Raw genomic sequence first — 23,432 nt, 5'->3', positions numbered from 1 at the left:
ACTGAGAAGGGGGTGCAGGAGCTAACTTGGTTGGGAGTGGGGCGGAGCCATCCAGACATGATTGGCACACTTCCCCCCAGGGAGTTGCATGGAATCTGCCCCCAAGTGACCTCAGGCATCCCTTGGTCTACTGGTCAAGTAGAGAGACCCAGACCCCATGCCCTGAATTGCCATTGGGGTCTCCAGGGGATTCTGTAGACGTTGATGCCTTGGAGACAGACCCTAACAGGTGTTTCTCAGAGGCAAGTGCTTAGGGTGGACATCTTCCTGTGTGTGTGTTTGGGAATTCCTGGAATTGAATCAAGGGACCTCTCTGAGTGACCTTCACCAATGCAGCTGGTGCCCTGGACTCCCTCAGTGGGCAGTGGCCAGGCACTGGACCATGGTGAGGTGGGCTGCCTGCCATGCTCTAAGCAGCTGGCCTTGGAGTCACCCTCTCACCCCCTCCCCCCAACTGCCCCCCGATTACAGCTGAGCTGTCTCCTGCTGGGCACAGCAGTCATTGGAATGTCCCCTGTTGGGACATAGTTGCCACACCCAAGTTGGACATGGGGTGCAAAGACCAGAGCTTTCAGTTTGTCCCCTTATCCACCTGTGAGCAGGGGGGCAGGCAGAGTGGAGGGTAGGGACGGGCTCCCGAAGGCTGAGGGAGGCCATGGGATGCCCATGTATCTCTGGCAGGAAGCAAGGTGTGAGGTGTCTGACCAGGGTTCTGGATCCATGGCCATCTGAATCAGGCACATGTGGGCCAGTGGCCATGGCTCGGTGTGGGAGCACGGGCCTTTTCTTCTGCTTCCTTGGGACCTGGAAGCCTGCTTGCTGCCCTCAGCCCGTGGTGGCCCCTTGTCCTCCATGTCACATGTCTGGAGTGCAGGACACGTTCCATCCCCTGTGGCTGGCACATCCAGGTGTAATATCTGGTCACTGGGCTGGGCGACCTCTGTTCTTGGTGCAGAGCCACCTTTGTCAGTTCTTTGGCAAGTCAGTTATTCAGATCTGTGTGTGACCAGTTTGAGATCTTACAACCAGGAGGCCATTTGAAAACCACACAAATGGTGCTGTCTCTCCTGCTCCCCATGGAAAGAAAGAGAAAGCAATATCCAGAAACATCATGCAAACAGATACATGCCAAGTGATCTGTTGTGCTGTGTGTGTGTGTGTGTGTGATTACAGGGTTCTTTAAACAGCTGACTCACCTCTTAGCCTCATAACCCTAGAAATGTGGTGTCTGAATGCCAGTCCCGCGTTTGGGCACAGCATCAAATACATAAAGGAAACCCACTGACATTGTTCTGGAGAAGTGAAACAGGGACCAAATGAGACAGCGCGGTTGCTTGTCTGCCGTTGAACCTGGAAATGTGGGAACCAGGCCGAGGGACAGCTGGGTTCGCATAGCCCCTTGCAGATGTATAGTCCTCTTGGGCTCCCTGCTCGTGAAGTCCATTCCCTGGCCTGTCTCTCCAGGAAGATGCGCACCGGGGCTATTTGGTGACGAGTGTTAACGTTCTGTGCCCCCATCAGGCCCAGCTGCCACAAGCCACTTCTTGAAGTGTGTGACTGAGCAGCCCCCGGGATCCCCACTGGATCCCCGGTGCCCAGGGATTCCATCACAGATGAGGACGGCTGATTTGAAAGTACTTTTGATCCAGGTGGGGCAACTGAAGCCCAGAGAGTGGTGTGAATTGAATTGCTGGGTCCCATGCAGCTTGGGGTGGCAGAACTGGGACAAGTATCCAAGTCTCTACAGTTTCTACCCTACTCACTTGCCTCACACACCCACTTTTATTTTATTTATCTATTTAAAGTTTATTTTCGAGAGAGAGAGAGTGCTCACACGCACAAGTAAAGGAGAGACAGAGAGAGACAGGGAGACACAGAATCCGAAGCAGGCTCCAGGCTCTGAGCTGTCAGCACAGAGCCTGACAAGGGGCTCAAACCCACGATCCGCAAGATCATGACCTGAGCCGAAGTCGGACACTTAACCCACTAAGCTACCCAGGCGCCCCGCCCCACAGCTTTTAGATGTCAAACTGTGATTTCACTCTTGTTTTTAGATCACTGGTCTGTGGAGGAGGCCAGCAGGCCTTGTGGCTGCTGTGTCCCAGCCTTGCTGCTACATGACCTCGTAATGGTTCAGCAGGAGGGAACCCCATGAAACTTTGGTTTGGACTTGGAGGACCTCCTTGTGACTGTCCCTGGGCGCGACCCAGAGAGAGCTGTGGGAGGGAAGACTATTGAGTTTTTTGGCCAAGTGGAGCACACCCCTCTTGCTTTCAGTTCCACACCTGGGAGAAAAGCAGGGCTGGCTGGGTGGGGGGCGGTGCACCAGCTAGAGAAGCTAGCCACAGGAAGCCGACGCTGGGGGTGAGACAGCCCTCAGCTGGGAGGGGGCTCTGGGTGTGTGCCAGGGAAGTGCCTGTGTCCCACATGAGGGCAGGGCCCAAGCCAGCTCCTCTGGGGGAGCACCAACAGAGCGTCAGGGAGAAGGGTCAGGGGAAGCAGTGCTATTGGGCTGACACTGTCTTACCTGGGTTGAGGCTGCCAGTCTGATATACCATTTAGTTGTCTTTTAATGTTTATTTTTGAGAGAGAGAGACAAAGTGCAAGCAGGGGAGGAGCAGAGAGGGGAGGTGTACACGGAATCTGAAGCAGGCCCCAGGCTCTGTGCTGACAGCACAGAGCCTGACATGGGGCTTGAACCCACGAACCGTGAGATCATGACCTGAGCCAAAGTTGGATGCTTAACCGACTGAGCCACCCAGGTGCCCCATCTATTTAGTTGTCTTTTAAAAGCACAGGGGCACCAGGATGGAGGCACTTGCCAAGTGCCAGAGCTAAGATCAGGGTCATCCAATGCAGCCCGGGTCTTCTGTACTGCATTGAGGGCAACTTGTCAACCCAGGCATCTGACCATAGCAGCAGTTTGGTGGTTCTCCGGCATGCAGTTGGTCACACCTCCTCTCGGCCCATGTGAGGCTGACTCACTTGGTGAAGTTAGGGGTGGACGTCAATTATAAGTTTATCGTGAGCCTCAAGGATTCTGGTGCTTTCCTTCTGAAGTCCTGGCTTTGGGACTCTCAGCTACAAAGGGCCGTTCAGGGGATGTAGCTGGGGACAGAGAGGCTCTTGCCCCATGGGAGCCTGATGCCACAGAGGCTGTTCCCTGGGAATAGTTCCTTGGCTGCAGCTGTGGCCCATGTGGCCCTTCAGAGGCTTCCACACGTGAGTGTCTTCACCTTATTGGCTACTGGATAGGGGGCCTAAGAGGCGAGCAAGCCCTTTGCTGGCTCCAGCCCCCCAATAGCTCTGCTGCTCCATCTGTGAGGGGCCTCAGCAATGAGGAGGCAGTGGGCGGCAAGTTTCCAAAAGCAACCTGGGCAGACGCTGACCCCTTTGCCAAGGCAGGGGTTGGGCTGAGCAGTAGGGTAGCTGTCTACCTCCAGCCTGATCTGCCCAGCTGGAAAGTGGACAGAGCAGGGAGGGCACTGTCAGCCTGGCTCTGGTTCATTGCCCTCTTCTGCCTTTGTCCCTGGGAACATGGGAGCAATTTCTCTCTCTATGGCTTGAGCTGTTAAAGAGCCTGCACCAGTCACCTTTGGCAACTTCTTTTTTTGAGGCCAAGTGCTAGGAGGAGGGTTCATATAGCCTTATCTGGTAGGTGATGGTGCCCAGCTTTTTAAGGAAACACTCCAGTATTTCCAGGAAGAAATAGCTTGTACCCACCTGTTTCTGGTTTGGAAAAGCCATGGGCACTCTCGCGTCTTGTTCAGCTGATAAGTCTGAGCTTCAGGAGGCTGCAGATAGAAGGAAAGGCCTTGGGCATCAAGGTCAGACCATTCCAGCATTGCCTCTTACCCTGGGACATTGGGCAGGACCTTGACTTTGCTAAGACTTTACTCATTTGTAAGAACTCCTCTATCTGCCTCATAACAGGAGAGGATGTGTCTACAGTCCCCAGCACCAGACATAGTAGATCCTCACAGATGTTGGTCCCTTTCCACTTCAACTCTTGGAAAAAGATCCCGTGTTTTAAAAAGCAGTTGAATGGGATGCTTGGGTGTCTCAGTTGGTTAAGCTTTCAACTCAATTTTGGCTCAGGTCATGATCTCACCGTCCGTGGGATCAAGCCCCACATTGGACTCTGCCCTGACTCACGGAGCCTGCTTGGGATTCTCTATGTCTCTGTCCCTCCCCTGTTTATATACTCACTCTCTTTTTCTCAAAATAAATAAAAGGCTATTGAACGTTTCTGTTATGGGCATGGTCCTGGCACCCTGGGTGGGCAGTCTGTCTTTGGTAGGAAAATGAATCCACGGTAGGGAATCTGATGACTTCACCCCCTTTGATGGGCACAGGGCCATAGCCATCAGCCCCTCCCCCACTGGGATGGGCGTGCCTGTTTTCCTTCCCACACTCACCCACAGAGTGTTTCAAGGGTTCATCTGGCTTTTTGTTTTGTTTAGGCTTGTCCTCATCTCCCCCAGAACATCCTCTTGCTTTGGTTTCTCTTTTGTCACTCAGCTCCTGAAATCTGTCCCTGTGGTGACTCCTCTGAATATACTTGTCCCCACCAGTTGCTCTGAGTAGGTGTGGCCTGCTGGTGCCTTGGTCCACAGATCTGTGTGCCATGCCCTTTATTAGTCCCGCCCACCAGGCCATGTTCTAGGGCCCGACTCCTGGAGGAGAGGCCAGGTATCTGTATCTGCTGGCAGGGGGCTGGCAGGGGTGCCAACGGCCTCTCAGGGGGTCTGGAAGGTCTTGCTCTGGGGATCTGCCATAGCTGGGACACTTAAGAGGAAGAGGAGCCCCGGATTCTTGCTGGATCCAGTATAGACTTAGGGGTGTCAGGGCACACAGGGCCCTCCCCATCCTGTCCCACCCCTCACCTTTCAGCAGGGAAGAGCAGGAGAAGGAAGGGCTTCCCCAGCAAGTGCAGCTGTTGTTCGGAGCCTTGTACCCTGAGCCAGGCCCCCACAGCTCTGGGTGGCAAGTGTGGGGGCAGTGTGCTAGAAATACAGATTTATTTTTCTGTATTTTCTGAAACATAATCTTGAGCCATGCTCATTTGGTTTAAGTCCCCAGAGCTATTTGGGAGAGGATGGTGGGCGGGACGTGGGTGGGAGTTAAATCTGGTGTTTATGGCTATGCAGTTGGCGTTCAGGTTCCTGTGGAGTGACTGAGCTGCACCGGGATCACTGGGCACCCCAGCTGGCTCACGGTGGAGGTGAGCAGCCATCCAACTAGGGGCCTGGAACCCAGAACTAGGGCTGCTGCCTGCCCCTGGGGCTGTGCTCCGAGGCTTGGTTGCTGTGAAACCACGGGCTCAGGGCATAGGATCCACCTATGCCCCTGGGAGCCTGTGCCATGCCAGAGCCTAGGCAGGAGCTGGGGAAGTGTCAGGAATGGGGTGCACACGGTCAAGGAGGAGAGGTGACAGTGTGACAGAGGCCTGGGATGCGTGCGTGGGCTGCCCCTTAGGCAGCTCCCAGTGGAAGGAGGTTCTCAGACCATGCTCCCCCACCCCCCACCCCTGCCACTTCGTTTCTTCTAGCGCTCTGCGGCCCTTGTGTAGTCATTTCATTCTGGAGAATTGTATTTATGCTTGGGAAGCTCAGACGTGGTTTGGATGGTTGGGCACCTCCTGGGAGACGTGAGGGGACATCACAAGGGAGAACAGCTCATCTACTCCAACCTGAGTAAACCAAGAGGTCTGCCTGGCCTTCTGTCCCCTGCCGGCAGCCCAGGGTTGAGGATTGGGAGCAGGTGTCCTTGGCCAAGGTCGAGAGAGAGCCTCAGCATTTCTGGGCACTGCCTCTTCCCAGAGCCCATTCCTTGTCCACAGGGCCACTACTCAGACATAGGAGCCAGCCCACAGGAGACGCTAGTGGATGAGTGCAGGGGCCTCCCTCGTGTGGGGGCTTGTGGAAGAAGCAGCCTGGGGAATCCGAGACCAGAGCACCCATGCCAGAGGCCGCTTAGGTCTCCTTGGTCTCCTCGTCTTTGTTGAATGGCCATACTTCTGTCATTTTTGACTCCAGCCATGTGTTGTGACCTTACTGTTTGTTGGCTGGTAGCTAGTGAAAAGCATTACAAAGCCTTGTGAGGCAGTGGTGGATGGGGTACCTGGCTGGGTCTTTGCCAGCATAGCTGTTGTGGGCACAGTGGTCAAAATTCAGGTGTGCAGGGGCCTCAGGGAGCCCAGTGGAAGTGAATGAGGAGAATGGAAGGGTCTGGACCAGCTGTAGGGGCCCTGGAGGGAAAGTCACGCAGAAGCTATGGGATCTAAACACCATCTTTCTTTCTTTCTTCCTTTCTTTCTTTCTTCTTTTTTTTTTTTTTTAACTTTCTTGATTGACACTCTGCTGTTCAAGAGTGAAGAAAGCAGACTTTGTGGGGCCCTTGGGTTTGGAGGTTGTCAAGGCAGAGATGGTATATGGTGAAGTGACCGTGTACGGATCGAGCCAACCTCAAGGGCCATTTGTGGCTGCCCAGGAGGGAGAGTGGGGTGGGAGGTCAGGCTGCGTCCAGGGCTCATGACGACTAAGCAGGATGAATGGTCTCACCAAAGACTGGCCAGATCTGGAGAGAGTGGGAAGGATGTGGTTGAGCCTGTGCAGCATCCCTGCCTGCGGACGTGACCTGGAGCCAGAGGACACCAGGATCTCAGGCAGGTGGACACCTCTGGCCATCAGACCACACTGCTAAAGTCTCGGCCAAGAGCTCAGAGTCATACTCAGGAGTCTCTGGAGAGGCCCCGGGGTCTTGCCTGGGAGAAGAAACAACTTGGCAACATTCCTGCCCTGAGCTGGTGAACTAATGCGTTGAGAGTGACTAATTAACCAAAAAGAATGAGCCACCTTGAAGGCAGAATGATCTCAACATGTATCACGTTGAATCACTGTCAGTGATAAAAGCTCCTGTCAAGCCCTCATGGTTTGGAAGCTAAAAAGCGCTCCTAAATGTAGCTGCTGGGCTAAAGAGAAATCGCCGTGGAAACTAAATGTTCAGAGGTGGCCACCAGTGACAATATTGTGTATTGGAAGCTTTGGGGATGTATCTAGGGTGGTAATCAGAGGTAAATGTGTAGCCTTAAAGGAGTTTATTTAAAACTGAGAGAGATTAAAGTAACTGAGTTAAGAGCTCAATGCCAGAGGTCACAGAAAGATCCTGAAGCAAGAGAAGACTGTCTGGAGCTCCTGGTGAGGAGCAGTGAGCAGGCCGGTGGGGCTGGAGCACAAGTGAGGGCAGGAAGAAGGGCCTGGCGAGGTTGGTGGGGGCCAGGCTTGTCTGGGCACCAAAGGGTTGGGATGATGATTGTCAGTAGTGGAGAAGCCCGGTCTGCATTCCGGTCCCTGCTGGTTTTGTCCCACAGCAGAGCCCAGGGCCAGCTGCTCCCTGGAGCTGCTTTTGTGGGCCACAGACAGACAAGAGCCTTTGTGGAATGTTGCTCTTTCCAGGAACACCAAGGTGCCTGGTGCGGGAGCAAGCAATCCTCTGGGTAAATGGGCACTGCTGGGGAGGACTGTGGGTCTCCCCCCTCAAGACTCCCCTTACTGCTTGTATGTTGCTGGCATCCTCCCCAGAGAGTTTCCTGGCATTTGGACTCTGGGGAAAGCTCTAGCATCTGCTTTATGGTCCCAATCCCCCACTAAGCCACAGGCTACCGGCTGCCTTCTTTAGTGGTACTGCCACTGCTTGGCCTCCAGCAGTTTTTTTGTTTATTTATTTTGCGAAGGGGAGAGAGAGAGAGAGAGAAAGAGAGAGAGAGAGGCGGGCGGGGGGAGAGACAGAGAATACCAAGCAGGCTCCACTCTGTGTCAGCACAGAGCCTGACACGGGACTAGATCCCACGTACCATGAGATCATGACCTGAGCCAAAATCAGAAGTCAGACACTTAACCAAGTAAGCCATCCAGGTTCCCTTGACCTCCAGAATCTTGTCCCCAACTTGTCATCTGGTGGTAGAGTGACAACAGGAAAGGAGACTGGCTGATGAATATTTGTTTGGTTCCTTAGTTGCTGTGACTTCTTGGAAACCCGCTATTCCTCAGTGAGCTCTGGGCAGGCAAAGAGCCCGTCTCTGTTGACACTCCGTGTCCTGGTTTCCTTCTTTTTTCTCTCTTCCTTTTTTGTTTTTCCTCAAAATGAAAATAGCTTTGTTGTTTTGTTTTTATATTAACATAGCAATACCATATACTCATTGTTTAAGAGTTCAAAGTGTGGGGAATTAGCAAAGAGTTCCAAGAATCAAGGAAAAATCACCTGAGATTTCCTTCCTGTGCCCCCCTTAAGTCCTGTTTACCTTGTTAACCCTTGGGGATTGTTCACCCAGAAGAGTATTAGAGTGATGCCTGACCTGCCCTCCCCCCTCCCTCCCCCCCCCGGGCCCCATACTCAGCCCTGTGCTTAGAGCCCGTGATGCCTTGCACCTGGCATTTCACACTCACTGGTGTAATCAATGTTCCCCATCATAAGAATGGATCTCCTTTGTCCTGTTGGATGGCCATGTAGGACTCCCGACTGCCCTGAACCCCAGGCCCTTGGAGACCCATCTGCGAGAGAAGGCAGGGAGAGGCACAGGCTGGAGGCTTTGTCTCTGACCTCTCAGGCCTTGGTCTTCTCTCTGGGACACGTCACCTGTAGGAAGTGTAAGCGTGCAGACCATCCTCTGAAGATGAAGTGGGTTAGTGCAAGTTAGTGTTAGCTGGCCTTGTACTTATTTTCTTTTTCACCACCCTCATTCTGGGCACCTTGGAGAGGAGGAAGCATGGATAGATTGGGGAAGTATGGGGGGACCTATTCCTTCCTGACTGGTGTGCCCAGGGGAAGCTTTCCACCTCCCTGTCTCTTCTGGGAAGGCAGAGACTGGTCTTGTTCCATGACTTTCAGATCCGTTTTCTAGCCCAGAACTTCCCTGGTCTCCTCCAGCATCGAGTGGAAGGGGTGTCTGTGTTCCTCTTGTCCCTGGCTCCACCTCTTATGTCTGCCCCATGGCCGGAGGCACCTCATCTGGGCAGTTGGGGCTCTTGCTGCTCCCCACTCTGGGTCTGGAGGAACCGAGGTGGCCTGTGTAATAGTGGCCATGCTGTCATCAGTTAGGAGAGAATCTCTTTTATCTGGTTTTGCTTCTGGAATGCCAAGTACTGCCACGCTGTAAGTTTGGCCAGGAGGAAGAGATGGTTCACGGTGTTGTGGGAACATATTCTTGGCTCCGTGCATCTTTCTGCAGTAGCTTTCAGGCATCTGGAGAAGAGCCCTCCCTCTTTACTGGGGGATTATGCCCCCCCTGCTCCAAGCCTGGATGTGCTCATGCACCCTCAAAGCACTGCATGGCACAGGTCTCGCATCTCCCTTCCGATGGTTGTGTGGACCTTCAGCACCTGGGAAGCCAGAGTGGGCACTTCTGCCCCCAAGATCCTAACATAAAGAAAGTTATTTGCACATTAGAGGGAGGTGTCTCGTTGCTCCTCTGCTCAGACACCTTTCATAACCCCTTCCCAGCCTCCTTCCTACCCTGACTCTAGCCTCTTATGTCACCTGGGCTCCCTGACTGCACCCTGTTTCTGCTCATTAGCTCCTCCTCAGGGCTGCACACTTCTCTGGTCAGCTGCAGGGCGGTGTGGGGGAGGAGCGTGGCCTGGGCCAGAGGGACCCAAGTTCTGGTGCCAGTGCTGGGCCTGGGATGGGTCAGTGCACCTGTCTGACCTCCATGTTATCCTTGGGAGGTGGGCACAGGGATGGCAGTCCAATAGGGCTGTCAGTGTATAGTGTCCTGCTCACTCCTCTCTGCCCACCCACAACCCCCTGACCTGGCCTTTGTGCTGTCAGTGGTGCTGGGGGACAGAGGCCTCAGCAGTGGCACTCAAGGCTGAGCTCTGCAGGTGCCTCTGCCAAGGGGAGGACTAGGGGCTCAGCGAGGCTCTCAGCCCTTTGTCCTGCTGCTGCTCCCATCCGGGAGCTTCTGCCTTTCTTCCTGTGCATTTAGCATCTACAGTGACCTTTGGTATTTGTTTTTTTGTTTGTTTGTTCTGACAGGGTCCAGCCACCGCTGTTGCTTTTTCAAGAACGGGAGAGTATTTTGCTTCTGGAGGTTCTGATGAACAAGTAAGTTGAGGCATGTTGGCTGATACTTATCAGGAGAGAACAGGCGACCAGAGCATCTTGAAGATGAGCCAGGTTTCACTAGCTTGGTGGCTTTCAGCAACCATGAAGGCTGGAACTTGGGGTGGGGTGCTCGGACCCAGGGTGCTCATCTCCCTAAAACAGGTCTCCTAGGGATGCTGACCCTGTGGCAGCACCTTAAAACCCTCACTGCTCAAACCAGCATGGGTTGGAAGGATCCCAAGCTATCGTTCCCATGAAAAAGTTAAAATGAAGGTTCTTAGTAACTCTTTTTCCTGATTAGAAATGAGTAATGAGATAATTAGGGGATACATACATAGCCTGGCGATGTGGGCAACGAGGCCGAAGCTTCATACTTCATTCAATCCTTATGGTGGCCCTGTAGGCAGGTTCTCTGGTCCCTCCATTCTATGGATGAGGAAACTGAGTCCCGGCAGACGACAGAGCTGAGGCTGCCCTGGGCCCCCAACTCTGTCATCTTCCTCCTTTGTTCTTATTCTACTTGTTCACTATATGAGGGGTCAGATTTTCGGACTGCATGGCTGCAAGGAGAAGACGTGTGAGGAGGTCCTGTCCCGTTTTGTCACCTTGTGTGCTCAAGCTTTCTGCCTGTCATCTCAGGTACCTCCTGCCGAGAATGTTCTCTCTCTTTTTTTTAATGTTTATTTATTTATTTTTGAGAGAGCGAGAGGGTACAGGCGGCAGAAGGGCAGAAAGAGAGAGAGAATCCCAAGCAGGCTCTGTGAGAGCTCTGTGATATCATGACCTGAGATGAAATCAAGAGTCAGATGCTTAACCAACTGAGCCACTCAGGTACCCCTAGAATGTTCATTCTCTTAATGCTGGGCCTCACAGCTCTGCTTAGCCAGGAAGGTCCCATTGGCCTGCCAGTGAGCCCCAGCCCCAGCCCCGTGGCCCGATCTGGCTTGAGTTTCTGCCAAGAAAGCAGAGGGTTGTTGGAAGCTCTTTCAGCATGGCCTGGATAAGAAACAGTGGACGTCTCCCCCCACCAGCACTGGTTCCTTTGCTAACCAGACAAGGGAGGTGGAAGACCAAGGAGACCCTTGAGCTGTCCCTGGGTGCGGAGGCCTGGTTCATTCCTTAAGCAAGGGAAAATAGTACAGTAAAGTCACAGTAGAAATAGTCATGGTAAAAGAAAGTCACATAGTACAAGAGGCGACCTGGTAGAAAGTAGGGCTTCCGCCCACTCTGGGCCCTCCTCAAGCGGCCACTGCTGTCAGCTCACTGGCTGCTTTATTAAAGTCTGCTCTGAGTCTTTTTGGAGACATTCGAATCTTCACATTCGTAATACTGTTCTATTCCTGGGAATTTTTCAAGACTAGTACAGTTACAAATGGCCCTGTGAACAAGGGGGTGTGTGCTAATTCTGTTTGTGGGTGGGAGGAATGGGAGGCCTTAATGGCCATGATTCAGGGAGGAGTAAACGGTAGACTTCTCTGGGAGTGGCGAGCAGCCTCAGGAAAGTGTCCTAGGTATGCTGAATTTTCATCTTACCTGAACACAGGCCTTTTCTGTGGTATCACTTGAGCACTGGCCACGCTGTACTGGAAGTGACCCTGTCCCCTCTGTACTGGAATTCCTGCTGCACTGGAAGTGACCCTGGCAGAGGGCAGCCACGTGGGGCTGATTCCCTTCAGTAGGAACGTTCTTGCTCCCCAGCAGAGCTGTTTGCCAAGCTTTTGTTGGAGGAACCTAAGGATGTGAAAACCCTTCAAGTGGATCGTGGAATAATTGTGTGTTGCCCGTGACTCCCTGGGTACCAGTGTCTGTGCCAAGCTGTCTCTTGTGAGGTTGGAAGATCATCCCCTTTTCACAAACGAGGAAACTGAGTCACAGAGAGGTTGAGTCCCTTGCCTAGAGCCACACAGTAAGGGACAGAGCTGGGAATTTGGCCGCAGTGGTCTGGTGTAACAGACCAGGCCACTACCCTCAGGAGCTTCTGTTTGAGTGGGGAGACAGATGATAAATGAGGAAGAGGGACAGAGAAATTAAATAACTACCAAGTCTGATGCTATGAAGGAAATAAGTAGAGAGCTATGATAAAAGGTAGTAGGAGGCCAAGGAAGCTCTCTCTGAGAAGATGCTGTGGAAGAGGACAATCTAGTTTGAGGAGACAGCTACACTTGGGCTGGAACGCTGCAGGGAGGGACCAGCAAGTGCAAAGGCCTCATGGCAGCATGCAGTGAGGCCGTCCTGATGGCGTACCCAGGTCTTCTCAGGGCCTGTCCAGAAAGCCTGGGAGGCGGAGCAGGTCCCCTAGTTGAGCTGGGGTGTATGGTGGGGACTCTCCTGCCACTGGCCTACAACTTTGGGAGTGGCCTCTGGGCTCGTATTTTCCATGAAGTAGGACTGGCAAGGGTTTTTCTCCCCCTGATTCTCTGTGCTTGTGGGTCTTGGCAGGTGATGGTTTGGAAGAGTAACTTTGATGTTGCGGATTATGGAGAAGTCATAAAAGTGCACAGGCCCCCAGCCACCCTGGCCACCTCCTCCGGGAATCTGGTAAGTGGCTCACCAGGTGTGTCCTGAGCCTAAAACTCTGGTGGTTATGGTGAACAGCAATAATACTTTGGTGCTTATACTTTGTTTCAAATCTAGAATGAACAAGCAAGACATGAGGACTGCGGGTGCCAAGGTCCTGTGCCATTTGATCAGGGGGTGTTTCCATGGTTGAGGAAAGGAAGGACCTGCCCCTGCTAAGCCTTGGGCCACAGGACCCAGTGGAGGGTTCCTAGAGGGCGTGGGGCCTGGGCCACAGCTGGGACGGATGGGAAAGGCCCAGCCCTGTTGCTCTCACTTCCCTTTTTTTTTAAACCATGGGAAGGAAGTTCCTCAGCCACAAGCCATTTTTAGTACCTTTGTCGGTAAAAGGGCATTTGGTGTTCCTGAATTAAAATAGTTAACAATATATTTTGACAAATATTTTTGTTTGAGAACTCATATGATCTCATTGAATAAAGTTGCATTCAGCTTTGGCTGAAATAAGCTTTAAAGCTAAGGCTGTGGAGCCCTGAGGGTTTTAAGTGCCAATGGCCGTAGGCTGTTTGAATCTCTCCCTCCTGGACCCTAGAGGCAGTGTAGCCTCTCCCACCCACGGAAATTGGCTTGAACAACAGGAAGCGGCTTGCCCAAGGCCCCCAGCAAGCCAAGGCTGGCCCAGAATAGAACCAGGAAGTCTGAGTCCATCCCCAGCTTTCTTTGGCTCCAGCAGAGGGATCCCCCACCCCAGCCTGAGACACTCACGTACCCCTACACCCCTCTAAACATACCCATCCTATGTGTTGGGTCTCCCTCTAGGAATGGGCCAGCTTGAGACTTAAAGTTTTCTTCCAAGGTTGCCCTTGGCCAGGAGGTTTTGTTCTCCTCCACATTTGCTAATGAGAAGCTGATTCTCAGCTTTGGGGTTTGTTGGCAGATGACTGGGTTGCATGGTGGTCTTTTTACTGCTGTTTGGTCTATCTAGAAAGACATTTTTCTTCTTTTCTTTTCTTTTTTTTCTTTTCCCTTCCTTTCCTTTCCTTCCTTCCCTCCTTCCCTCTTTCCTTCCTTTCTAAATGCTTATTTTTTTAGAGAGTGCAAGCCAGGGTGGGGCAGAGAGAGAGAGGACAGGATCCCCTGTCCCCTGTGCTGACAGCAGCAAGCCTGATGTGGGGCTCAAACTCAAACTGAGATCATGACCTGAGCCGAAGTCGGCAAAGTCCGACGCTCAATCAGCTGAGCCACCCAGACACCGCTAGAAGGCATTTTTCAAACTGCAGGACTGGGATCCTGCGGGGTCTGTGCCATCTCCCTTACAGCGCCCTGCCTGTTGGGCATTTGCACTGAACCAAGTCCAGCCAAGGCCTTTAACGTGTGCTGCCCTGTTAATCCCCTACCTCGTCAGGCTGAGTGGGCAAAGTTACTACCCTTATTCACAGATGAGCCATCTGGGCTTAGTCACTTGCCCCGGATGCCTAGACCTGCAGGCTCACCATGTTGGCCCCTCTGAGCAAGGCAGACTGAGCTAGAAGCTGCAGGTGGCAGAGGGCTGCCTGGCAGCTCTTCCCCATCCCAGAGAAGGGTCACTGCTACCTGTCTCTTGGGAATGGTCAGTAACCATCAGCAAGGGGAGAATCCTGTGCTCCTTTTCTTGTGGCTATTAGGGAAGTAGCTTAGGCAAGCTGCCTCTTGTCTCTTCAGTCCTGCTCAGATATGGGGTGTGGAGCACTCTTGCATCCCAGATCTGTGGGCCCTGATAATCTAGCATGAAGATGTTCAGGGTGAGGGAAGCCGGCAGGACAGGGCAGGGCTTGGTATGGATGGGCTAGCCCCTCACCAGTGCTCGGGAAGACCATTTCTTCCCCTACTACCTTCAGGCCCATGACAGAGCTGTAGTCACAGTTCCACCGGGCTGCACCACGTGGACTCAAACAGAGGAAAGGATATGGGCTCTAGGGCCAGAGAACTGGGTCTGAACCCTGGCTGTCTGGTCCCAGACAAAGCACCCAGCTCTTCCCAAGCCTCTGTTTCTACGATGGGACCCGTGTACCCCTATAGGCAGGCTCTGAGGACCCAACATACGACATAGCTGAACTCTGCTGACCCACATGGTGACTTATTAGTCCTAAAATTGTTCTTTGTTTATGGCTCTTCCCTTATTTGTCACAAGCCCCTTTGGGATGCTGAGGAGATGCATGGGCCCTCATCCAGACACACACCCACACCAAAGCAGACCATGTGGAGTACACTTGTAGGAGTGTCTCTGATCTCAGGACTTCCAGGCCAAGAGGAGAGCTAAGGGGTTTTTGTTTGTTTTGTTGCGTTTTATATACGTGACATAAACTGTCTCCTGTTAACCATTTTTACGCATACAGCCGAGTGGCATTAAGTACTCTCATGTTGCTACACAGCCATCACCACTAGCATCCATAGAGTTTTTCCATCTTCCCAAGCGCGGGAGAGCCAGTTGGTCCAGCACTGCCTGGTGGTTAGATTTGCCGCCGTGGTGGGTAGGGAAGCTGACAAGTATAGTTTCACCTTCCTGCCCAAAGGCTTCCATGGCACTGAGATACAGTGACTGATTTCATGCCTGGCAAGGGCGTCTCAGCTCCTCCGGGAGCCCAGGTGTGCTGCAGCCATGTGCCAGGGGCCGCTGCATCCGATGAGCCCCTGTCCCTCCGTCTGTCCACATACTGCCCCTCCAGTAACCCAGGGCTTCTCAACCTCGGCGACAGACAAATCTTTGCTACAGGGGCTGTCCTGTGCATTGTAGGGTGTTTGGCAGTATCCCTGGCCTCTACCCACTAGCTGCCAATAGCATCTCCCCACCCCCCTACTTGTGACAACCAAAAATGTCCTCAGGCATTGCCAAATGTCTCCTGGGAGACAGAATGGCCCCCAGTTGAGAGTCACTGCACTAATCCCTGCCTCAAGAATGAGCCCAGCAGGGTGGCTGCTGCAGCGGCGGGAGGAGTAGGGAGGAGTGTGGGACCACGGCTGGGGTTAGGGATGTCCTTGTGGCTGGAGGGGCACAGAGATGGTACAGAGGGCGAGCTGCCCCGAGTGTGAGGACCCTAGAGCTCCTGTGCCTGCTCAGTCGGGCTAGATTTGGGCTTGCCCCCACAGCTGTGGCTCAGGTCTCTAGCCTATTTCTAACACAAATCTGTTTTATAAAAATGTCATTTGGCCTGTCACACTTTGGAATCTTCCAGAGGTGACGGTGAACAACAAAAAAAGACCTTTAGCAACTTGATATTCTTCACTTACAATTGGAGTGTTCTTGCCCTTCCTGCCTGCTGCCTTCTCTGGCTGAGATAGTAACCGGTGAGTGGTTTGGTGGCTGGCCAGGGTGCGTTGGCTTGGCCTGTGCCCTGGGAGCTCTTAACTCTTGTGACCCCTCCCCCTCCAGCACCCTCGGACCCTAAAGCGGCATGAGACATGCCTGGGCATTTGGGGAAGCCACCAGAGCAGGTACCGCGTGTCTGGTGGAGTATGGCAATCTAAAGCCAGAGGCAGGCCCACTGACAGAGCATGGCAAGGGCAGCCCTGCGAGCACGTGATGGCCCCTCTGCCCTGGAAAGCCCCCTGGCCAGCACCCTGCTCGGGCCGCAGCATTCAGCTCTCACTCCTGGAATGAAGGCCATCCTTGAGCGCACTCTGAACAGAGCTCTGTTCACTGCCAGAGCTATTTTCACCCTCTGGTTGAAATTCACAGCTTATTTTTAGGCACATTTCATGTTGAAAAGCACAAGCCATTTCCCAGTCCTCTAGAATGAGAATAATGGGTTCCGTTTTCCCTCTGTTCTTGGCTGAGTTGTGGAGGAGAGGGTTGGGGACTGTGGCTGGTGGGGGGGGGGGGGGGGGGGCGGGGGCTTTCTCTGCTTGGAAGGCTGCAGAGGAAGGACTCCAGCCTAAGAGCTGAGCCGAAGAGGGCAGGAATCTCCATGCTCTGCCCTGTGACATACTGCAAGGCCAGAGGGAGGTTGGGACGGCTGCTTGTAGGCAGATGAGTGCCTCCCGGAGGGGCTCATGTCAGGGCAGGGGGTGGGGCCCCCACAAGTCATCTGCAGCAGGTGCTTGTGCTGGTGTTTTTAAGGGTCTGGTGCTTAGCTCTGTCCTGTGCTGCAGCCCCGGCCTCTCCCTCTTTCCTCCCTGCATTCATCTGCTCAGGTCATAGCTCCCTCCTGCCATTTGTGCTTTGGAGCCATCCCTGAGGTATCAGGGCCACTGTCTGTGTCTTGGCTGACGTTGGGTTTGGCCATTGACCGCCAAGTCCCAGTTACCATAGGACTGGTTTTTACTTCAACCATAGAAGCATTTTTAAACCACTTTTAACAACAAGGATGCATTTATTCTGATTTACTCTTACTCCCTTTCCTCCAAAATACCTGAGAGCCCATTATGCAATTGGGAAGGAAGGTTGTGCTCGGAGGGTGCGAAGAGAAGAATGCAGAATTCTAGGTAATTCAGGAAAACTGAAAACCACTTCCTGAGTTGTCAGGGATAGCTCCTTCCAGTTTAGAAAGTAACCTTGAGTTCTGGGGCCGAGGGCTTTTCTCCCTGAACCTCAGATGGGGAGGCACCAGGCCCTCCTTTCTGAGTTTTCACGAGGTGGGACACGCCAGGCAGGCACTTGGAACTGTGCCTGGCACATGGCAAGTGCTCACCAAGCTTTGGCTATTTTTAAAATGTTCCTCTTCCTTCCCCTGTCAGACTGAGGGCTGAATGAGCCCCTGCCCAGTGGGGTGATTGTTGGAGTTGGGGGACAACATGCCTGAAGGGGGCGATTCTGATCTAGATCATTTTTGATGTTGACTCTGCTCTGCATGTCATCTTTGTGAGGTCCGGTGAGGGTTTTAGACCTTTGCAGGAATTGGTTGTGCTTCCTGATAAGAGACCCAAGTCCTCTGTGGCCCCCACCCCCATGACTCCTCAGAGTAAAGTGCTGGGGGCCCCCAGAGCCTCAGTGCTGGAACTGTCCCCAGGAGAAGGAGGCTCGGTTAGCTAACAGTATCTGACCCGAGGCCTCAGCCTTCCCTGAGGATGGCCTGTTTCTTCTTCTTAATTCCTCTGGTTCTGAGGGTGAAGCCCCCACCACCTCCCACACCCATGTTTCTGCTCCTGCATTTCTGTCTTGGGGCACTTACACGGGCTTGGCTTAGGGGCTCATGGGCTCTGATCCCAGGCTTGGCACTGTGTCTTGCTCCATGCTGAGGATCTGTAGGTCCCTGGTTCTCACCCCAAGCACTTAGCCAGAGGAGTCATGGGGTTGAGGCAGGAGATGGGGTCCATTTCCACCTGCCTTATGGGTTTTCATCTGTTTGTCAGTATGGAGGGCTGGGTTCTCATGCTGACAACACAAATTTCTGGCTGGCATTTGCTTTCAATAGTGGAGAGAAGTATGGATTCAAGGGGGCGCTTGGCAGATAGGGTGTTGTGGGTGTTTATAGCAGGGGTGAACCCCAAATTTATGTGTCTTGGAGGGGAGCCTCTCCTTTCTCCCACAGACCCCCATTCTGGCTCTGAATTTCCCGATTGTTGTCTGGCTCTTGTCAGCAGGTGAGTCAGAATATGCTCACACACTGTGTGTCTTGGAAGAGGGTTGGGATCATGGGACCCAGATTCTTGACAGCCTATAACAACTTGGTGGGCAGTTTAAGAGCCCTGCTGGCCCTGTGTGTTGGTCCAAAATGAAGCTGGAGCCTGGCCTGGTGTGGCAAATCTCTCCTGTATCCTCAGGCAGTTGTCTTGATTCTCTGTACTCAGATTTCTCCCCACCAGCCTACATTACGTTCTTCAGGCATTTTCCATTTTGGGGGCTCACTGTGCAAAAGATCATCCTGCAGGCATAGGGATAGGGTGGCCACGGCAGCTTTTGCTGACTCTGGGCGGCAGAGGCCCTTAGACAAGATGTCTCACTTCACACTCGAGTTTCATTTTCCACACCTTTACCTGAGAGGAAGTCATAGAAAGTGCTCTGGGCTTCTAGTTTCAGTGGGAAGACAGAAGACACTAGAAATAAAGAAGATTCAATGTTTGTTACCAAGCTACAACTTAGTTATTGTGCAAGTGAGGGAGGGGCAGACAGAAAGGGAGAGAGAGAATCCCAAGCAGAGTCCTCACTGTACGTGCAGAGCTTGATGCAGGTCTCCACCTCACAAGCCATGAGATCATGACCTGAGCCGAAACCAAGAGGTAGATGCTTAACCGACTGAGCCTCCCAGGCACCCTATGAGTTACAATTTAAAGGCAGTTTCTGCTTGAATCAGAGCATCCTTGTACAGTGGCCAGTGGGTAACGTGGCTGTGTGAAGTCTAGGAGCACCAAAGATTCTGATGCTCCCTGCAGAGGGGCTCCCTGGGCCCGGGTATCAGTGTGGGGATCTGGGCCCCTTTCCTCAGGGTCTGACTTGTTGTGTCTGCTACTGGGAAGCAGGCAAGACCTTCTCTCCTCTTCCTTCCAGAGTCTAAAACTGACTTTACTGGGAGTTGGGACAGGGCTATACCAGCACATGTTAAATAATTACCATGTTTACCAGAAGGGAGAAGTTACCTTTGGCAGTGTAATGAGGAGTCAGGCCTTTTAACATTTGACATAGATTGTAGTCTCTTGCAACGGTTCTCAGACCTTAATGTGCTTCAGAATCACCCTGAGGCCTGTGAAACAGCCTGCCCCATCCCCAGAACATCTGATTTGGTAAGGAATTTGCAGTTTCTAGATGATGTTGGTGGTCCAGGGACCCACTTTGAGAGTCGCTGGCCTACTGGAAGACAGCCTAGCCAATTGTGACCATGGCATCCTGGGCAGGGATATAGGGGGAAGAAGAGAGTCTCTGTCCATCTTGGGAAGTTTCCATGGCTCCTGGGGACTATAGTTTGGGAGAAGCACTTGGGGGATTGGGGTCCCTTTCAGCCCAATTTGGAGAATTGTGGTCTGCTTCTTTCCAAAAGAGGAAAAGTGGCATAGCTTTGGTTCTAATCTCAGTCTAGTGTTAAACCCCACTGCTCCCCTGTGGGCTCTTTAAACCCAGAGGCACCCACTAGGCCCTGCTTACAGTTGAGCAGGCAGATATGTGGTTTTATTAGCAACCAGGATGCACAGGAGGGAGGATGGTACCCAGAACAGCTCTCTGAGGGCCTTCTGCCGCCTGTCTTCCTGTCTCGGCTCCTGTTCTGCCCGTCAGTGCTGCTGCACCAGTCCAGCCAACCTGCTCCTGAATCCATGTCCTGCAGGTCACCTGCCTCCTGCATTGTCCTCAGTACCCCTGACTCCTGCCTCTTGCCCTACAGACAGGGGTGCCTGTGTCAGCTCCTGTCCTCCAGAGCCTATGGGGCCTTTAGGGAAGCCAGCAGGTAAGATCTCTGGCACCTGCACCTGAGATGCACTTGGCCCTGGTGCTTATGGCTCAGCATCTAAGCCCCCAGGTGAAGGTCTTCTTTGCGGAGCCTTTTGGGGAAGTGCCTCCAGGCAGCAAGAGTAGGACCAAGTGCCAAAACAGCAACGGTAGTGGGGGCAAGAGGAGGGGTTGTGGGATGGGACAGAGGCTATGCCCCCTCTCTGAGTGGCCCCGTTGAGTGGTAGTTTTCTGTCCCTGGATAATTCTCATCCACTCCACAAGCAGGTAGGTCCTATCCAGAGGAGACTGGCAGGAAGGCCTATCCAGGAAGGAAGGAAGGCCTGTTTAATGACTTAAACCAACAGGAGGCATGGTTTCAGAAATCCTGGGCAAGCATGGTATTCCCACAGTGTCACGAAGTTGAAAGACCTGACTCTGGAATCTGCACAAGGCCCAGAGGGCCCTTGTATCTAGTCTGCGTGTGTCAGGGTACATCTGGAGCATAGACCTGGGCGCTCACACACACTTTTGAGAGCTCTGTTATCTCATTCAGGGCTCTCAGAACTGTCTGTTTTCCTTTCCCTCTGGCAGCCATAGTGTGGGTTCAAGGTCAGTGGAGATTCCACGTTGCATGTGGGGAAATGAGCCTAAATCATGGGACAGTGGGCAGTGGGATCCCGATACCGTGATGCCTTACTACAAAGCACGCACGACCCAGGACCACTGCTGTGATGCTGCCATTTTGCTGACAGCGGTAACAAGTGTCTACAGCCCTGTCAGGCCACGCTGATAAGTCTCCCTTCACACAAGAGCCAGCAGAGACTGTGTTTGGTTGCAAAACAGAGAGGGTGGGCAAGAACTGATGGGATCTGAGAGTCTTCTTCAGTTCTGTGCTACTTTTTCCAAACCCAGAAACCTGAAAACAGAGGAAATGAGCCACAAGTGGAAATAGACCCAGTTGTTTAAATCTGACTTAAGACTTTGGGCTGCACCCCCTCTTCCCCAGCAGAACTGTACTCAGCCTTTCAGCTTCTTTCCAGATGACATTTCCTCCACGTGGCCTTCCCCGGGAGGCCCGCGGGTGGTGAATTCTTCCTGCCCCACCTACCGGAGTGCTCGCCCTGCTTGCTGGAGTAGCCCCTCTCTCCTGTAGTCACTTATTCGCTGGTCTGTCCAGACTCCCCGTAGCGCTGGGGCCTTGGTCTCCTTGTGATGCCCAGCATGTAGCTAGAACACAGAATGCTCTGGAAATCAGCTCAGTGGACACATGCCTGCAGTCTGTGGGCAGTAGGGGTTGAACCTGTGAGGCAAGAGGCAGGCTCTGGCTCTTTTGGCATTTTCAATGGCCCCAGACTAAACGAAGGAAACTACTTTCTGGCCTGGTTTGCCAGTTTGGGACAGGTGCATGGAGTGGTATGGGCAGTGACTGGGCACTGAAGCGTGGTAGAATCTGCATATCTGGACTAGAAGTTTTAGTACTTCTCATTTTCAATGGAAAAAAGCCCTTTGCAGTTTATATTTTTCCAGATTGGATGGCAGCGTTGGCCCATGTGGTGTAAGGGTGTTAGATAGTGCTTGTGTTTATGTTCTCATTGGTTACCATGGAAAAAATCAGAATAGATGGTTTCCATGGAGATTATCTTAAAATTAGTTTCTTTGAAGGTCTGGACATTGCTGCAGGGTTCACAGAATGCTTGTGGTGCCCCTGCGGGCTTTCTCTATGGCATTGCCAAAGGCTGGTCTGAACATTCATGGATTCAGACAGATCTACCTCCTGGGTTTGAAAGTGCCAGGATCCTTGTTGGCTTCTTCCTGGGGTCCCACTCACCTGGCCTCAGCTCCACTGCTCATTCCAGTCACCTGGGAACTCTTCTTTTTATTAAATGAAACAAAACAAAAAACCTTTGTATTGTGGAAAATTTCAAGCTCACACAAAAGGTAGAGAGAATAGTAGAACAGACCCCCACGTACCTTTCATCTAGCTTCAGCATTTTGCCAGTCTGTTTTGTTCATCTCCCCCACCCCCACCCCACACACATTTTTTTAGAGGAGCCGGAGTATTTTTGTTTAATCCCAGATACATTATTTTACCCTAAATAAAGACTTTCCTTCGTTATGTAACTGCAGTGCTCTTTTCATATCCAACAAAATTAATAATTCCTTACTATCAAATGCCTAGTCCATAGTCACATTTTTCCACATTGTGTCAAGAATATTGCTTTATGCTTTTTGTTCAAATAAAGGTGTGGGAGGCTTTGAGAAAACCCAGTCTCTGCTCCCCACCATTCTGGTGCATGGAGGGATTGAGCAGTCTTGGCCCTGAGGCGCAGTTAGGCTGGGGTGCTGCTTCGCACTGTCCTTAGGGATATTTGTACTGTGAGCTGCAGGGCCCCCCTGCTCTGGCCTGGAGACGTGTCAGCTGCTACCAGCTGTCCTGGGGCGGGCATCCGCTGGGGGGCGCTGTCCCTCTTTGCAGCCTGCAGGGGGAGGCAGGCGGAGAGGTGATGTAACCTTGGTTCACAACAGCTGTGTGCAAGTTAATTTTCCAGGAAGGGGAGGCTGAGAGACCCCACGGGATGCAGCCTCCCTCGACTCCTCCCTGGGGGTGAGGGCTTTGGCCCATGAGAGACCTACCGCCTCTGCAAGGTGGGCAGAGCTAGCTGGTTATCTGTCCTGGCAAGCTTTGCTCGTGTCCTGAGATGCTACACAAAATATGAATTGCCAAGCCTGGGAGTGATGCCCGGGTGTGGTCGTTGCCTCTAACACTCTCCATTGAACTAAGTGCAAGGAGAGTTTAAAATAGCCAGCCTTTGTTCCCGAGGTTTTAAAAATTCAACCCCAGTAGTTACAATGAGCTGTCTTCAAGTGGATCTATAAATAAACTGCTACTGTTCCTCTTTGTCACCGAGAGCTTCGGCGTCTTCCAGAGACGTCGGCTCTGCCGCTCATCTTCATTAGCTGCCTCTCATCTGTGGGGCAGCTGCAGCCAGCAGCAGGCTGCACTGACGGCGTGGAGTTTGTAATGACAGCAACACGCTCCCTTTTAAAAAGCCACATTTTAAAAGCCAAGATTAACTACACAGGGAAAGATGTATTTTCGCATAGGAGAAACCTGGCAGAGAGGTCACCATCACCATTGATCAAGGTCAGCACCACTAATAATACATCCTGTTCACATGAGTTCTGTGATGTCAGGTGCTTGGCTTTTGTGGTATTCTTGTCAAAAATGGATAACCTCGATCCAAACATGAGAAAACATTGGACAGACCCAAATTGAGGGACATTTGACAACATAACTGATGAGTACTCTTGGAAGTGTCAAGGTCATGAAAGACCAGGGAAAACTGAGGAGCTGACCCAGGTTGCAGGAGACGAGGAGAAATCACTAAATGCAGCGCGAGGTCCTGGATGGGATTCTGGAACAGCAGGATCCAAGGACATTAGTAGGAATGCTGGTGGAGCTCAAATGGGGTCCTTA

The 23,432-nt window shown here is 52.5% G+C and overlaps 1 protein-coding gene across 2 annotated transcripts in view; it reads left to right on the top strand.

Annotated features, from left to right (window-relative positions):
• POC1A (POC1 centriolar protein A) overlaps positions 1 to 23,432 on the top strand; it is a 71,015-nt gene that overhangs the window by 15,362 nt on the left and 32,221 nt on the right. For both annotated transcript variants that reach the window (XM_039243723.1, XM_039243724.1), the window contains exons 8-9: positions 10,036 to 10,104; positions 12,544 to 12,642. In XM_039243723.1, coding sequence (XP_039099654.1) covers positions 10,036 to 10,104; positions 12,544 to 12,642 — 168 coding nt within the window. The remainder of the gene's footprint in view (positions 1 to 10,035; positions 10,105 to 12,543; positions 12,643 to 23,432) is intronic.

The sequence above is a fragment of the Hyaena hyaena genome, unplaced genomic scaffold (genome assembly GCF_003009895.1).
Source record: "Hyaena hyaena isolate Hyena2069 unplaced genomic scaffold, ASM300989v1 scaffold_231, whole genome shotgun sequence".
NCBI lineage: Eukaryota > Metazoa > Chordata > Mammalia > Carnivora > Hyaenidae > Hyaena > Hyaena hyaena.
The sequence above is the reverse complement of the archived record's forward strand: the minus strand, read 5'-3'. Positions and strand labels throughout refer to the sequence as shown.